The 18167-nt window shown below is 39.6% G+C and overlaps 1 protein-coding gene across 1 annotated transcript in view; it reads left to right on the top strand.

The window, feature by feature from the left end:
• The window catches only part of OIT3 (oncoprotein induced transcript 3), a 32025-nt gene that overhangs the window by 7437 nt on the left and 6421 nt on the right, over window positions 1-18167 (top strand). Inside the window, exons 3-7 of the mRNA XM_063307491.1 lie at window positions 3271-3381; window positions 10386-10508; window positions 11394-11516; window positions 13597-13757; window positions 15419-15834. Of these exons, the coding sequence (XP_063163561.1) occupies window positions 3271-3381; window positions 10386-10508; window positions 11394-11516; window positions 13597-13757; window positions 15419-15834 (934 nt within the window). The remainder of the gene's footprint in view (window positions 1-3270; window positions 3382-10385; window positions 10509-11393; window positions 11517-13596; window positions 13758-15418; window positions 15835-18167) is intronic.

The following is an 18167-nucleotide window of genomic DNA, read 5'->3' as shown; positions in this document are numbered from 1 at the left end:
TCTAGCCCATTCCCTTGTGATTTTTAGAGAACAGCCATACCCCTTCTTTGGGGGGAACTTTTGGACTGTCAAATTTATGGGTAAACTGTTTTATTTTAGCAGTTTTGTGTGTTGTTTTAAAAGCTGTGTTTGTTGTTTGTGAATTGTCTAAGCTGCAGTACTGATGAGATAGCTATCCGTGAGCACATCTTTGTGCATGTATTTATGTGTGACTAGATTTGTGGATGCCTTAATGGGGGGGACTTTATCATTGTGGGGAAAATGCTGGACTACAAGGGCCATTAGGTTCATCAAGTAAATTCTTATGACCTCAATCCCAGAAATTCACAACAGATTCTCCATACCCCAATAATGCTTTGAGTTTTTACTTCTCTGCATTTTTTCTATGTGATATTGCCTATGAGATATCGATTGCTAATCTACAGCATGTTATCTTGTTTGATCCAGCATCTGCTCAAACATAAATTTCATTTTGCAATTTGAGCCAACTGGCATCTCTTCAGTATAATCATCAAAATTCATAAGGATGGGAAAATAATGTAAACTCCTTGGAGGAATTTTCGATTCAAACTTAATAAATACAAATAAAAAAATAGAAATAGCCCTTTTGACCCCACCAATGTTGTGAAGAACTAATTTATTACTGTTTTTCCACACATTTTTCTAACAGAACTGGTTCAAGTCATCTGCCACTGATGGAAATTTAACTTCTCAAAGCTGAAGAAAAATCCTGTATATCTTTTATTGCATTGATTATCAATTCAGCCTTCCATATCAATTAATTACAGCCCTTCATCAAGTTCTTGTCTTTCTAAAACAATGCACATGGGCCAGCACTGATGCAGTCATAATCTTAAATTGATATATGCAACACATAAGGCCATGATGGGAGATCATTAAGTTTCCTAGTTAAATGACTGTAAGATAGTGACAAATGCAGTTAAAAATTAAGCAAATATAGTTTTAATTAGTAGAATGAGCTATGTTGGATTTCAGCAAATCATGGAAGAAAATATACTAACTTTATGACATCCCCAGATGAGTATCTACCTGACCTTGAAAAGTACTTTCCTTCTCTTTCTCTTGCAGGATAAAGTATTGATTTCCTCCCTTCTTGTTCAAAGACTTATCAAACTGAGTTTGCACATATAAGTAGACTTGATGATACTAAAACAGTTATAAATCAATAACATCACACTTTTGCAGGAATGTCCAGTCTTTCTATATTATAGCATTTCGATCTTGCCAGTTCTACAGTAACAGTAGACAGTATGGTGCCCACATGTCCCAATGTGCCCTAACACATCTCCCTTGGTCTCCTCTCTGCCACACCAGCTTTTCTGAAAAGTTTATTTTCATTAAAGAGAGAGAGAGGTATAGTGCTTAAGTTGTTGTCAGGGTCCAGAGAGACCTAGGTTCAAGTCCATGGAAGCTCACAGGGTGACTTGGGTCAGTCTCTTAACCTATCCTAACAGGATACAGTAATTGTGGGGAATAATGGAGTGCTGTGTATATCTCCTTGAGCTCGTGCATTAAAGTCAGCTATAAATCTAGCAAACAAAGAACCTCTAGTGTAAATAGAAACTGGTGTGCTGCAAATCAAAGTATAAGACTCTATCTTCATATGTGTTTTCAGAAATGTATTTTGGTCCCACAAAGGCCCCATTGGGCTGGTAGATTATCCTGATGGCTAGCATCACTTCTGGTAAATATATTTTATAACCAACAATGTCTACCCATAATAAAAATTTTATGAATATGCAATTCTCTCATAGTAGCCATTTTGTGAATACATCTACAACAAGATCTCAAAGTTCCAAATATGACTTTACTCCAAAAATATTTCCAACAACCTTCCTCAGGGAAGAGAATTTTAATGGGCAGCTTTTCAAATTAGAACCAGTTTTTCTTGGTATTCATAAGATAATACACAGAAGTCCTTTTTGATGAAGCAGTAAGATCAGAACAGTTCCTTCCCTGCCTGCATTTAGAAAGACAATCTACTTTTTTAAGCTTCTGAGCTACTACTTTCAAGTTTTGTCTGCTGTTAGTTTTATTATTTGTTGTCGTATTATTTTCTGCTGTTTGCTATATATTTACTTTTCATAACATACATCGTTCTGAATTTAAGGAATTGTCCTAGCTGGCAGTCAAAACAGACTGAATTTTAAAACTATTATTTGCACTATAACTCATAACAAGCTTGAATTGTATAGCAATACAGAATTATTACTATACTGTTATACTAAATAACATGCATCACTATGATAAATAAGTAGAAGGCTGCAATTTTAGGGACACTGGATACATTACAGCAACAGACATTACGATAGAAATGATCAAATGCCACTAAAACAGGTTTTAAATTAAATTGTAGCATGAAAGCAGGAAGGACAGCAGTTTTATCTTTTGAAATCTTCTTTTCTCTAGTTCTGGGGCCTCCACCATGATGACTGGGGCACCAGTGTACCCAGCTGATTTCCTGTTCCACTCAACTTTTTGCATTAAAAACATTTTTTTTTATTTAAAATATGGTTGAAGTTGGCATGTTCAGAACCAAAGTACCAACCTCTGCCTTAGTTTTTATTTTAATGAATGCTTCTGGTCCCTGAATGAGCTTTGGAAACATTCTTTAAAACTAAAAATGATGGGTAACTGCAGGTAAGTGTTTTATTTGGAAAAATGCCCTCCTGCTCAGAAGAAAAGATAAAGATAGGCAGAGAGAAGGTCTAGAACAGTGTTTTTCAACTTGACAGTTTTAAGATATGTGGACTTCAACTCCCAGAATTCCCCAGCCAGCATGCTGGCTGGGGAATTCTGGGAATTGAAGTCCACACATCTAAAGTTGCCAAGTTTGAAAAACACTGGTCTAGAAGGATGCAAAAAAATTGGGGCTTTGTAACTGCTTCTATCCCTTGTGGCAGTCATTTTATGAAAAGACTAGCCCCGGCCAACTTTGTCATTTCCTCAACATTTCAGATGTATTTTCCTTAAGCTGAGGTCTCTTGCTCTAACTATTTTTCTCCTGATTAAAGTTGCCTTCAGTCCTTGAACCCACTGGAATAAAACTGTATCAGACTAAGTGATTCAGGGAAAGTGTTCACAACTCATTCCTCACCCTTTCTGCTTGATAGAAAGTTCACAGCGATCAGATATATATATACAGGTGCTGCTTCTCTTTTAGCCCTTAGCTTAAGCCCAATTAATTTAAGTAAGTATGCCCAATCAGTTAATCTGCTTTTCTAACAACCTTCCTTTGTCATTCTGCAGATTTCTATGACATCTGTGATGTGGTTGATTGTCAGGGTTCCTGTTTGGACACTGGGGACTGCGTTTGTTCTCTGGGGACAATTTTGGGACCAGATGGACAGACTTGCCTCGGTAAGAAACTTCTAGAAAAGGAAATATGAGAACCAAAAGGAAAATACCAAGTCAGGGGAGAGATCTGAGGGGGGTGGGAATTAACAAGCTGCTTATGGATTGCACCACGACACAGTACTGGGGTCCACTTTTCTTAAATGATAAGGAACAAAAAGAGGAATTTAGGTAATGATTATCATTGTGAAAAGGAACTAACTTTCATTGTAAACATCATCTACTCATCATTCCCACTTATGTAAACTGATCTCTGAAAAAATAATTAGAACAGGAACATAATTACATAGCCAACATTTTGAGTGAACTCATCTTCATGAAATGGCCTGGAGCTCTTCCAGCACTACATATGCAAGCTACAGTTTAAACTGAGAGATTTTGCAGGGTAGAAAGAAGAGTATTGGGGAGCTGATTACATTTAATTTGCATGCCCTGGCATTCTTTCAGCAAAATGGTAGCCTACTCCTGGAAACTATGTAAAGATTCTGGGCTTTATGATTAAAAAACAGATCTGCAGAGTTCCATGAAGTATTCAAAGCTCTCCAAAGCAGTGTTCCAATTTATTTAACCAAAGCAAGCCATTAATACAAAGAAAGTTAATAAACATCAGCTGCTGATAAGAAAAAAAAAGTTAAATTCAATCTAAGCTTTGCTTTAATTAGATTTTTGGTTTTGACAGATGTGCCAATAGTTTTAATTTGCTAAAGTTGTAGAAAGGACAGTCAGAAAAGGCAATCTCCAGTGCAACACCAGTTGGCAGTCTAATCAATTGCCTTGAATCAGAAGGCAGCTGCATCACTATTAAGTCTTTAATTTATGTTTCAGAATAATCAAACTCATGAAAGATATACTGTTATCTATTAGAAGTGTGGAAAGAATTCAGATGAGATGGTTCACAAAGCATGGATTTCTTCTTTACAAGCAAATCTGCTTTTATCCATATTCCCCCACCCCACCCAACCCAACCCCAAAAAAGCCCTTTAGAAAGCCCATTAGAAGTTTTCACCTTTGATGATCTAATCAAAATCTGAATATTTTTCATGCATGTGAAATTCCCCCCAACACACACACATACCCATACCTGCTGTGGTCCCAAAGCCATGTCTCTCCACCCCCCGTCAGCACTGTGGGGCAGATTAGAAGGGACTCTGAATTACTGTGTTCACACAACACCATCTAGGTCAGGAAAGACCTGGCAGATTAGAGAGGAGGGCAAGGAAGATGATGCAGGAACTTAAGGATATGCCCTGTAAGGGCAGGCTGAAAGAATCTGGGATGTTCAATCTGAAGAAAAGAAAATTTAGGGGAGACATGAGGCCAACAACTATTTTTAATGGCCACAGAAAGTAGGACCAGAAATTATGTAATGTATAAGTTTCAGCCGCCTCGATTTTGTTTAAACCTAAGCTTCCTGACAGAGTAATAGAATATGAGAATGACCATGGAAGATGGGGAGGGGGGGGAGGAGAAGAGATGCTGCCTAGGGAATGATCAGATAAAAGAGGGAGGAGACTGCAGCTGCATAAAGGGCAGAAAAAGAAACTTAGGATCTGCCTTAACTTGGCAGGTGGTAAAAAGGGACATTTGTACTTTCAGACTTGCAAGATTCCATTAATATAGCCTAATAAAAAGGTCAAAGTAGCTCATCTGATTGTGTTTCCTGTCTGGTTTACCTGGGAAGGCTGGCAGACAGTAAGATCAGTACAACAGTGGAAAAGTCTACCTATAGATGCTGTGGGTTCTCCATTTCTGGAGGTTTTTAAGACGAGGTTGGACAACCACCATTCATGGATGGTTTAATTGGCTTCCCTGCACATTTCGGAGGTTGGGACTTAATGATCCTTGTGGTTCCTCCCAACTCTACAATTCTATGATTCTATGAGAAGTATTCATGCAACATGCTAATCTTGATTCATGTTCACCCTGTATACTTAGCATGTTATGTGAATTCAGCCAGGATTAGGGTTACCAGATATCTGAACAGGCAAAGGAGGGCAAGGATAATTTGAAAGGAGGACAAATGGGGAGAAAAGGAAAACATACTAACTGTTTAACTATCTTGGCATCCGGAACAAAAATTACAGTGAAAAATCAGCAAAAAGTGTTCTGAGGTCTACAATTTCTATATATGAAATTAGTTTTTCCAGCAACAGAAAGACTAGTTTTTCAATCACAACATTTTTCCAACAAATCTTCATTTTCCAGAACATTTTCAAGCCAGCAATAATATAAAATCAACGACAAGACACTTTTCAAATTTCACCATAGAAACATATGGCAAGTCATGTGATCTCCAGACTCCAGTGATCATAGATTTGAAGGGGCTGGATTGAAGCTGATTGCTGGAATCAGGAAATAAATTAAATAATGTAAATCTAGGCTGTTGAGTCTGTCGATGGACAAGAGGAAGAAAGAAGCAGACAATTTACAAGAGCACTATACACAAGAGTTTGAATGACTACTGTTGTGAAAACAGCCCAACATTTAACACAAAAAAACAAGACATTCAAAAAGCCAGACAATGTTTGATTTTAAGGCTATGCTTGCCAGACAGCTAGTTTATGGTTCACTGAATGATACAAACAAAGACGTGGGTCAACTCAGTAAGCCGGTTTAGCATGTTGTGTTAGTTCATAGCCTACTGGTGGCAACATTGGTACAGCTTCTCCTTATTTTTTAAAAAAATATGTGGAGTATACTGGACAGAAGATGGAGCCTCAAAGGGGGTAGAGCTTTGTACATTATTTAACTGTATAGAAGAGACAGGGATGGTGTTGATTTTGAACTCTCCTATCACTGTTGTTCAAAATGAACATTTTGCCTCTTCCTGATGTGGCTCATTCATCTTTCTAATTAATTCGCTTAGCACCAGTAATAACAACATTTGAAGCATGGTCAGACTTTTCTTCCTCTTTTCCTAGCCCTTAAGCACTCCTTGTTTCCTAGCTGAAGGTCCACACAATTAAATTAGATTGATAAATGGACAATCCTAGTTAGACTGATTGGAGTATCAGTCCTGAAAACTTTCATCCATCCTAGCAATTGGATTAGCTTTTCACTGCAGCTTACAGGGTGTTGGCTAGATCTGTGTTTTTAAAACTTGGCAACTTCAAGAAGTGTGGACTTCAGCTCCCAGAATTCCCCAGCTAGCATGGCTGGCTGGGGAATTCTTGGAGTTGAAGTCCACACTTCTTAAAGTTGCTAAGGATGAGAAACACTGGGCTAGATGCTATGAATCTTAAGTTTCAACTGTAATTTCTGAATTCCTTCTGGTTTTCTAATGTACTGCAGCAATCTCCAAGCTAACAAAGTTTATAACATTAGGATTTACACTAACATTTTTACACTTAAGAATAGCTATGTTTAAGTTGAGTGTGCAAATGTTCAAGCCAGAGCTGGTCTATATAATCAATTAATTAATGTTGGAAAATTACAGTGTGTAATTTGCAGTTTAGTTTGCACCCAGTGCTACTAGTCATTCTCTACATCCAGATGAGAGCAACACAGAGGCCACTCAATTGCTAGCAAAAATATAGCTTGATGCTTATTTGTTAAAAATCAGCAAACATCCTAGGACAGTTCATTGGCAAAAGGCAGGCAAAAGCAGAGAAAAAGAGAAAGACATTAACAACAGGCAAAAATTTACATTATCTATATAGCTACATCAAAAGGACACAGAACATTATAACACTCTGAATAATTAACATGGACAATCCCAAAGGGAATGGGCTTTGGTTGGTCCAGCTTTATGTACATATCAGTAGCAGAATAGATATGGAAAGAAGGACACCAGCTAACCTTCCTGCACACCAAATGAAACAATTTAGTGGAAAGGGATGATGGATCCAACTTCTAAAACAAACTGTAAGGCTTTTATATAATCCTTTACCTTTTGTAAAACATTTTTGGAACTCTGGTTACAATTCTTGATTAAAACTGCAATCTGTTAGACCTAAGTCCCACTGATTTCATCGGGACCTACACTTATAAGGCAACGGGCTAGAAACCAGGAGTGAGTTCTAGTCCCACCTTAGGCATGAAAGCTGGCTGGGTGACCTTGGGCCAGTCCCTCTCTCTTAGCCCAACTCACCTCACAAGGTTGTTGTTGTGGGGAAAATAGGAGGAGGAAGGAATATTAGGTATGTTCACTGCCTTGAGTTATTTATAAAAATAATAAAGGCGAGATAGAAAATAAAATAAAATAAAATAAAATAAATAAATATAACTGTCTCCCAAGTGGTGACTGCAGGACTCCAACATTCATTAAAATGTAATTTGTTTTTAAAGAAAATAAAGAATAAGAAAAATCTCACAAGCTTATCAAGCAGATTAGGGTTCTTGGTCTACACCAAGACAGAACAGTCCAATATGTATCAGCTGGAAATAGAGTACATGTAAATTCCTGTAAATCCCTCATCTTAACCCTAACTGTTCCTACCCCACCACCCATATAATCATTCCTAAAGTCATTGTTGTTCAAAATGGAATTTGCAAAGTAGAATTAAGATGTCCTAGAAAAAAGAAAATCCCACAAAATTTGTGTTTCAACAAAAAAAAAGTCTATTATTGGGTAGCACTGAGTGCTGTTGGCAGAGTGCTAGAAAGCATTTGGCCCAGGAGAGAACAAAAAAGTCACACACTAGGCATTTCTATAAAAATAATTTTATTTACAGAAAACAAACATATTTAAGGGCTGTTTGCTGAGAGGAAAGATTTCTCTCAGCTGCATATTCTCTGCAAGCCTACACAGAAGGGAAACTGAAACTAAAACAAGTTCAGGCAAGTTCCTCCCTTAGGCAATACAACCATTAACACATGAAAAGGGGACAATTAAATTCAACCTCTTCACCCGGCCAAAATGATTAGTTACCATAGTAACCTTAATCTGTAGTAGAAAACAATATATTAACAAGTGCTGTGGTTCAGACTAGGTTCACATATTAAGCAAGGTCATACTTTGTTTAACCATAGTCTACTGAATAGATCATAATTACCTGGGGGCACAGAACACGTGAGGCAAACGGGAGTCTTCCAAGTGGTGCCTGTAGGACTCCAACACTCAATAAAGTATAATTGGCTTTTAAAGAAAATGAAGAATAGGAAGAATCTCACAAGCTTACCAGGCAAACCCTTGAGATCTGGGTTGTTGGTCTACACCAAGACAGAACAGTCCGGTATGTATTGTACATAGTGATATTTTCAGTGCCCAGCACTAGGAAAATGTATTGGTATCACCCTTCTGCTTCTATTTTGCCTTTCTATAATATTTTACTCTTTGACCTTTTAATGCCTCTTGTAAATTAATAGACCCAGTAGAACAGAGGAAGATTTTGTTTTCAGACCAGTGCCTGAGACTAGTAGAGAGCAAATATATATATATATATATCCATCTATTGCTATTGCGTTGCATCACATCTAATTCAAAGCAGCCTGGTTGACGGTATTGGATCCTGGTGGATGATGTTCTTCTTCCTTTCTTTGGTTGTTTCTAAACCTATTTTTTATATTTTCATTTTTCCTTACGGTATGATCTTTGGCTAAAATAAATTATTGCTGTTGGGATTGTGGCCTTTATACATTCTGATCACCATATTCTTGGCTATCCTATTTGTTAACATATTCCATGGCAGCAGCTGGCCAAGTTTAGCTGATCTTAACCTGGTTATTGCTTGGATAGGAGACCATAGGAAATGGAAGGATCGTTACTGCCAGCAAGCTGAAAAGCATCCTGGCAGAAGCCAATGGCAAGCCAAGATGCATCCCTACAAGGGGTCAAAAAAGGCAAGGTGGTGTCTGCTACCATGCAAAACCCTGCCACTTTTTAATGTGTAAACATGACATGTAAAAGGGGTGGGGTGGTCATGCTGCCATCTTGACATTTTGACACACACACACCCATAGGTGCCCCTGCATTTTGCCAAGAAAACTGCATGAACATAGAACTTAACTCAAAGGATACCATAGCTTTTGGCAATTACCTTTTTATTGATTGTTTTAAAGTTTTTTTTTTAAAATAAGCCAGCAATTTTAAATATTTTTAGACAGACCCAGGTGCTACAATTTCACCAAGGCTGTGGCTGCATTTGGAACTTCAGTATGTACTGTGCCAGATATAACTGAACTCCTTATGTTTATTCAGAGAAAATGCATGGGACACAGAAAGCTTTTTCTTTCTTTCTTTCTTTCTTTCTTCCTTTCTTTCTTTCATTTATTTGTGTGTCTTTGAGTCTACTCCTTTCACATCCAAATGCTAGCTTTTCCATGATCACTCATACAGTATTGGAGGAAATCGATACTGCTTAGTCGATGCCTGTTAAAGAGAATTTTTTTTTTCATGTCAAGTCACCCAAATTGTGATGAAATGCCAACAGACCTTGGGAAAACAGGGGAAGCAGCAAGACAGTTACAGGAAGAACCAAAGCCCATTGCAGAAGCAATTCTTGAATCTAGAGGAGGGGTGAAGCATGAGAAGAGACTCAGAGTAACACCACCTAAATCCAGGGCCACAACTGGGGAGACAAGCAGGGCATGTGCCCCAGGCACTGCACTGGGGGGGGGGCGCCAAAATGAGCACTGGGGAGGGCGCCAAAATGGGCATGGAATCCATGTTTGCCCCCGGTGACACAGACCCTAGTTGCAGGCCTGCCTAAATTACTCTCACCATATATTGTGCAGGAGAATTTCTTTGGGAGGCTTTCAAGCAAGATCTAGCAAGAAGGATCTCAGAAATCCAAGTGGTTCTGATTTCCTGAACTTGCCAGCCTTGCAGGGCTTAACACAAATGGAGTCATTGGCTTTTGAACTGCTGTAGGGGGGGGAAACGAAGCCATCAAGAATGCTGACAAAATTCTACCCAACAAATACAGCTTTTTCAAATGGATGAGCTGCAGTGCTCCAAAAAGTAGTTATTGCCACTCATTGCCCCTAGCATATATGTGCTACACTCCAGCTCTTAGCTGCTTTTAGCATTGCTGCTAAGTTGGAGATCTTTCACCCATGTTTCCCTCTAGATGAAAACGAATGTGAAAGGAATAATGGAGGCTGCAGTGAATTCTGCGTAAACCTAAAGAACTCCTATCGCTGCGAATGTGGAGTCGGCCGTGTTCTGGGGGAGGACGGAAAGACTTGTGAAGGTAAGGAAATGATTCAGAATTACTTGGTGAACTTTTGTATCTGACTAGTAGGTTGATTCCAATTAAGGTGCTTTCAGATTCATTTCTAGTATGAAAGGATAAGGTCCAAAATGCCTGAAAATACCCTAGAAATCAGAGAAATGGTTGTGGGAGAGGAGAGGAGAGGAGAGGAGAGGAGAGGAGAGGAGAGGAGAGGAGGCAATATCATGGCAGCTTTCTGTTTTCCTTCTAAGGCTCCATCCAAGAACAGGTATTTGAATGCCAGTTGGGGCTTCCTTTAGGGCTGAGAGGTAGGTGGAATAAAAATTGCACAGACAGGCATACATCTTCATGCAACTAGACCTTGCGCTGAGAGCCCAGAATTCACCAGTGGGGCTGTGCACATGTCCAAAGGGCAGTTTCCTTTGCTGAGGCTTCAGTTAAGGTGTCCCTTCAAAGCAAAGCCATGAAGTGGTGCCCACCTTCTCTTGGGCACTTCACGTGACGTGAAGGTGAACACCCAGCCAAGGAGGATCCACTTCAGGAGTGTATCAGAACCTCTGCTTCAGTTTCTTCACATAGTTTATCTACCTTACAGTTAATGGGAACAGCCCTGAAACAGCACCTCTTTGCTTTTCCACAGCTCTCAGTAATTTCATGGTGGCTTTTAATGCAGACATTCCTGAAACCTCCACAGATTTTTGCCCAGCATGATTAAGAAGTCAGTGAAACACATACGCAGTTTTAATTACTGTTGGATATACAGTATGAACGTAATCCCCTCTCGTGTTTACTGCTCCTACAGCTTCATTCTACTTGAGCAGATAAGGGACATGGTTGCAGAAGCAGATGCCTTGATGGATGGAACAAAGGTGGTTATTTGTTTACTCATTATTTCTGCCTTAGAAATTGAAGGGTGTCACAACAACAACGGAGGCTGCAGCCATACTTGCAACATGATGGAAGCCAGTTATCAGTGTGAATGCCCACGAGGTCTTGTTTTGTCAGAGGACAACCACACCTGCCAAGGTACAATAGGGGAAAAGGATTTCATGTTCAGTTCCCTTCAGCCTTAGCCAGCACGGCCAATAGCTAGAGATTTTAGGGAGTAGCAGCATAAGAGATCTGAAGGGCACTGGCTTGATGGCTTCCTGAGGGTGGTAGAAATGGCTGTCCAGTCATCTGGAGAGCACTGGCTTGAAGGAAACTGATCTAATGGATGGAAAGAATGCCATGTTTGGGAGAAGTTAATATTAAAAGGGCTGGACACTGCTTTTTATGAAGGCTATGAATTGCATATCCACACATATGCACCTAGTTTGATCATTGCAAGAGGGCCTGCTACGTGTTTCCCCACTTTCTGAGATACAGTATGTAGGGTGTGGATAAGGCAGTAGGCCTTCTCAGCTGCTGCTTCCACTTTATGGAACATATCTCCCACCCTCCCTCACAAGTACATGAACCTCCATCCTCCTGGCTTTTCATGAATAAGTGAACAGATTTATTTCACGGGTGCCTTTGGCCCAGCGGAACAGGGAGGTCACTCTGGGCATCAACCATCAAAAGGGGAGGAGATTTGACTGCACAGTCACAGCCACCACCTTGATTTTTTTACCACTCCACTCCCTCCCACAGATGTCTCTCACTGGAGTGGCCTAATCTAATATGGATTATTATTTCAATCTTATTTTGTTTTCCTAGTCAGGATGTTTTTTTTTAATTGTACACCACCATGAGTCTACTTGGGGCATGCCAGTATACATCAAAAGGAAGTGAGAGAGAGAGAGAGAGAGAGAGAGAGAGAGAGAGATGAAGCGCTAAAGGATGGCATCAGGTTGTGAGTGTTCATCCTGTTAGGCCTCCTGATCATGTGTGTTTCTTCTTTTGAGTTTTTTTTTGTTTGTTCATTTTATTGTGGTCATGGTGTTGTGTGTCATGGTCCTCTGGATGTTCTGGGGGTCCACCACAGCTCTCATTAGGAGTTTCTGTGCAGCTGTCAGAGTTTGCTTGTGGCAATGGAGACCTAGCCTGTTGGGAGAGGAGGAAGAAGGTAGAGGTGTGCAGACTGTATCAGCTGTGGCCAGTGTGGGCCACACAGCAGATGAAAAAAAGGCTGAGTCCCTCCAGTCATTCAGCTTGGTGCTACTTGCCCTCATATTCATTGGGCTGAAGGTCTCACCACTACCATACAATTCCAGTAGTGGCAATGTTGTGGCAGCTGGAGTTGGCATTGCTACTGCATGGCTGCTATTACAGATGTGTGGTGACTGATGAGCTGGAGGACAGTGAGATTGACTGGAACTGAGAGTTGAGGCAAGTATAGCCTCACTCCACTGGGGATCTGTCTTTTGTTCAGGCAGAAACCTGGCTGGATCTCTGTTCCATCTGGACCATAAACTTCATATTTCCACCTGAACTGTTGACAAACTAGGGCTGGCTGGTTTTAGAGCTGCTGAGCCTCAGAAGGCTAGTTGGATGACAGTACTGTTGACAGAGGGCCAGGGAGGGTGTAGGTGAAGATCTCTGATGCCATCCTGCCTAGGCAGAAGGCAGTAGTCAGCAGCTTGGTTGCTTGGGAAATATAGAAGCTGCTGTCCAATACTTCTGGTCCATAGAAACCCACAGGGAGAACATCAAGAAACATTCAAGAATGTCACGCCTGAAACAGCCCAAGGTTCACATTCTTTTGTGATGAGTTAATTGATGGAAACAAGTTGTGAAAACTCATCACAGTTTTCTGGGGAAGAAAAAAAAATACTCCTCAGCCTCAATGTTAATGAAAAAATTACACTTCTATCAGTATGCAGAAGGTTGCTCTGTCATACAGTGATCCAAAAAACACTGTGATTATGTGACAGTAGGCCTTCTTGGTTCTTTGCTGTGTATTTTAAATTGCTCAAACCAGATACCACTGCTTTCTGTAGCAATGGCCATCCTGCTGTTTTATGTTCAGGCAGATCAAAGCATTATTTCCCCAGGCCAAAACCTGGGAACATTTGATTCAGAAGTGACAGACATTCAAAAAGACCTCATCCTGCTTCTCTAACCATCACTGAAAGGCTGTGCATTTCACTTCCAACTCACTTACTAGCTGTGTTCCTTCTTACAGTTCCAGTTTTATGTAGATCTACTTCTATAGAAGTGAATATTCCCAAGGATCTCGTTGGGGGGATGGACCTCTCACTTACCAATGGCTCCTGCAAAGGAGTATCCAATGGCACGCATGTCAACCTCATCTTCTCTCTGAAAACCTGTGGAACGACTATAGATGTATGTATTGATTGTATTTATTCATATGTGTGTTTATTCTTGCACTTCTATCCTCTTTTCTCTTGAGATCTCAAGGCAGAGTGCATGGGGATGCCCCCTCACTTTATGTGCACAATATAACCTTTTGAGATAGGATGGGCTAAGAAACAGCAATTGGCCCAAAGGTGCCCATTGAGCACCATATTCAAGTGAAGAGTCAACTTGGCTCTCTGCACTCCAACTTAACCACTGCACTTTATTCCTTCATTATTAATTTTCCATAGTGGCTTTAGCATACTTAAACATATGGAAGCATCTGTCACTCGGGGTGCAGACCTAAGTAACTGTTCTATATATAGATTGCCTAGCAACGGTGTAGAACAAAAAACTTCCCAACCTTTTGCTTTCCACCTGTTTCTCTGGTATTGTGTGAAGGACATTGTTTAAAAAACTGTACATCAGTGGAACCGACTTAGAGTGTTTTTTATGCCAGTCCCACTGCATGACCTTCCCAAAGAATCCTAGAAAAGGAGATTTCTCCAAGCTTTCAGGATGTCACTATTTGCTCTCTTCTTACATCCAAGAGCAGACTGAATAGGTGAAAATACAAAAATAATTATTACTGCTGTTATGATTCTTTGTAAAATATCCAGTCAACAGTTCAACCTGAAACAGCATCCCCCACTCCACGCCACTGGTTTTAATATGCCACTATTTAGCATCCTTGCTGTCAGCCAAAACTGATCTATTTATAGTTTACTCAACTGATACACACACACACCTTTGTATGTCTGTCTGTCTGTCTCTCTAAGGCAGTGTTTCTCAATCTTGTTAACTTTAAGGTGTGTGGACTTCAACTCCCAGAAATCCCCAGTCAGGCTCCACAGGCTGGCTGGGGAATTCTGGGAGTTGAAGTCCACACAGCTTAAAGTTGTTAAGTTTGAAAAACACTACTCTAAGGAGAGAGTGAGGGATAACTTAGCTGTCACCCACAGTTACATCAGTTCTTTGATGATCAGCAAGTAGAAACCATTTAAATGGAACCAAGATGGGGACTCTTGTTTTCTTCTTTTAATATTATAGGCTGAGATATTCATTATGCTTCTCTTTCACCTTTCTTGATCAATTCTGCAATCGATTTTTGTAACTCGCTAAAACCTTGCTTTTGTGCTATGTGGTTATGGCATAATCCTGTTAGCCCAAACAGAATTCCAATTTCTCCCCAGAATGACATTTTTAGTTAACTATTTTTAAGGAAAACAATAAACTATTTTACTTTTCTAAGAAGCCATTGTCTAAGCAGAATTTTGATAATCTAAGGAACTATTAATTTTCCTTATTCTCATAATGTATTCTTGTTTGTTATGGGAGAAAATAAAGTATCTAGCCCTACTCATTAACACTGGAAACCTTATTGGTCATCTATAGCTTATTAGCAGAGACTTCACATAGCCCTTTGAATATGTGGGCTAGAAATGTATTTTTAAAAAAGAGGGAAATTTTAAAAAAATCCTGGGTGGCTGGTTTCTAGTTCTTGCAGTCCCTTTTTTGGTTATTGGTTATTTTTTGCACTGTTGCAGATGGTCTCATAGTCCAAGTTTCAGTAATGTCATTCCTGACATATTCTTTTATTCACGTGGTCCACCTATCTTCACCATATCTTCTTTGCCCTTTGTTTACAGGTAGTGAATGATAAAATAATTGCTACCAATATGATAACTGGCTTGCCAAGGCAAACACCTGGCAGTAATGGGGACATCATTGTTCGCACAGGAAAGCTGCTGATCCCTGTGACTTGTGAATTCCCTCGCCATTACACCATCTCAGAGGGCTATATCCCCAATGTGAAGAACACTCCCCTGGAAATCATGGGGCACAATCAAGGTGTCTTCCCCTTCATTCTCGAGATATTCAAAGACAAAGATTTTGAAGAGTCCTATCGTGATACCCTTCCCACTCTTAAACTCCGAGACTCTTTGTATTTTGGGATTGAGCCCTTGGTGCACCTGAGTGGTCTGGAGACATTAGTGGAGAGTTGCTTTGCTACCCCTACATCCAAAACAGATGAGATCCTGAAGTACCACTTAATTCGAGATGGGCAAGTGTTAACTCTTTCTTTCTCTGATTTGAGATTTAAAACCCAGGTTCTTTGGTTGTTTAGTCATCCTAAGCTTGAGGAAAGAAGAAGAGCCAAGTCTTTCCTAAGACAACCAGCATGCCTTTTGGCCAGTAGAGAAATCAGAACAATGGCCAGCTGCCATGACTATCCAGGCAAAACTATCCACTTCACAAAAAGGAAGCAGAAGCTGAGCAAATAGATGAATTGCAATAGTGTTTACCAGAGAAAGTTTTCTTTCTGATGATAATGCTTGATCAATTTGGTGACCATAGTTAAAAACATTTATCCTTTCTATGTAGCCCAGCTGTAGAGCATATTTAACCAATTAGCAGAATTGCTATCTTTCGTAGCTGTTCTGGGCCTCAAACAGGGCCCAATCATTTTGTCTTTGCAAAGAATGTGTTTTTAGTATCAGAATTGTACTTTCAATGTTTTCAGACAAACATCTTCTCTTGGTTTCCACCCATATTATTATTATTGTTGTTGTTGTATCCCACATACACATACATATAATATATATAACTCAAGGCATCCATTTTTATCCCAATTTTTTCCACTGAGTATTGTAAACCCTACAATTAGATGTATATGGCGATATATCATCCTATATATGAAATTTGATTCAAAATCTTGTTACCCTGAGTTTGTTAGCCAAAACCAACATGATTATGAACAAGACAGTGAGAGAGAGAGAGGGAACCTTGGCCTATAGATGTTCATAGAATCTTGAGAATGGAAACCCAAAGATAGCAAAAGATCCGAATGAGCCTCAGCTTAGTGCAGGGGCACAGAATTTGAGCAATAGAGAGGAAAATATGACAGAACTAGGTGGCAAGAGGAAAAAAGAATTATTTGGTAACACAAGATGATAGAACATACACTTTCTGGAGTATGATAAAAGGACATACAAGAAATATGGAAAGAGGTACATTGGTCTCACCTTGTATTATTTCTACATGTAGTGGCCATATGTCCCATAATCTTCTTTGTCATGACCAGGGAGATCTTGAAAAATTTTCTACTTATAATTGATTGAAAGGAGTAGAATCTTCATGCAACTGGGAGCCCTGATAAACTACCATGTGAAGAATTATACCTGTGTTCAACTGGTGGTGAATAGAACTACCCCAAGCTATGGTTAAATCTAAAGTTTAGCCTCAAGTTATATGCAGACCTAAAGAGATTGGGGAAGGGATTATGTAAAAAAATAACAAATTCACAACGATATCTCTAACTGCTTTCAAATGAATTGTTCCTGGGCTAGTTAGCATGCCATCTGTTTCAGAATATTAAAACTAATCACAGCTTGGCCCAAGAACTGTAGAATATTCTGTATTTCTTTATCATTATCACTGGTTTGTTCAATGTTTCAGGATGCATTTGGACACTCTCAAAATTCCAATTCCAAGCATTTGTATGCCCAACTAAACATCAGCATCTACAAATAACAGAGCGACAGCAAATGCAATGAAAAACAGAAGCAACAGCGACAGAAGATGGCAATCTGGGGCCATCCATCATTGCAAGTTAACTATAAAGTACTTAGGCAATTCTAAGGGTATAGTGTTCCTTTAGAGAAATGAGAGTTTGAAAGAACAGTTGGGGTCTCTTAAAATATAAATCCTCTAAGCAGATGGAAGAAAAGAAGCATTTACTCATCACACTAAACTGTGCTTAAGATTGATGGGCTGGAAGTTCTAGAAATTATTGTCCTAACATGTACTGTATAAAGGCTAAAGTTTGGGGACAGCTCCAGCCAACTACAAAACTTGTTGCAAAGTAAATGTGGTTAATAACTCCTCCTTTGAAACTCAGCTTGAAACCCAGGAGTCTTGTCCATTTACTCTGTAGATGGGAGCTGACTCAGACCTTACACAGGGCAGCAATGATTCTTTCCTCTGCTGCTCAAATTCATTGAAAAACCAGTAAAGGAGGGCCATGTACAGGAATGCTATAGAACCAGTTCTACCTGCATTCTTAATCATGGGAAGTAGCATCTTCTTGCCTAGGCACATGTGAATTTATACTATGGAAACTCTGCAGGAGCAAAGGTGAATTAAGACAAGGCTTATGATGAAGACAGACACCCAGGTGAAGCACAATAAAAAAGATTTCCCAACTGTGTTCTTAAAAGCCAGATTGCCCACTAGTAAGGACATACCTCTTGCTAGACTAGGCTATTTCAATAGCAAGGGGAAGGGATGGCATTTTTTTTTAACACAAGGGGATAGCTGGGTTGTGCTGTACAGCAAAACCCTAAGAGTCTTGTAGCACTATAGATATTAATCCACTTCTTATGGCATAAACTTGAA

This window comes from Candoia aspera, chromosome 6 (assembly GCF_035149785.1).
Source record: "Candoia aspera isolate rCanAsp1 chromosome 6, rCanAsp1.hap2, whole genome shotgun sequence".
NCBI classification, from domain to species: domain Eukaryota; kingdom Metazoa; phylum Chordata; class Lepidosauria; order Squamata; family Boidae; genus Candoia; species Candoia aspera.
The sequence above is the reverse complement of the archived record's forward strand: the minus strand, read 5'-3'. Positions and strand labels throughout refer to the sequence as shown.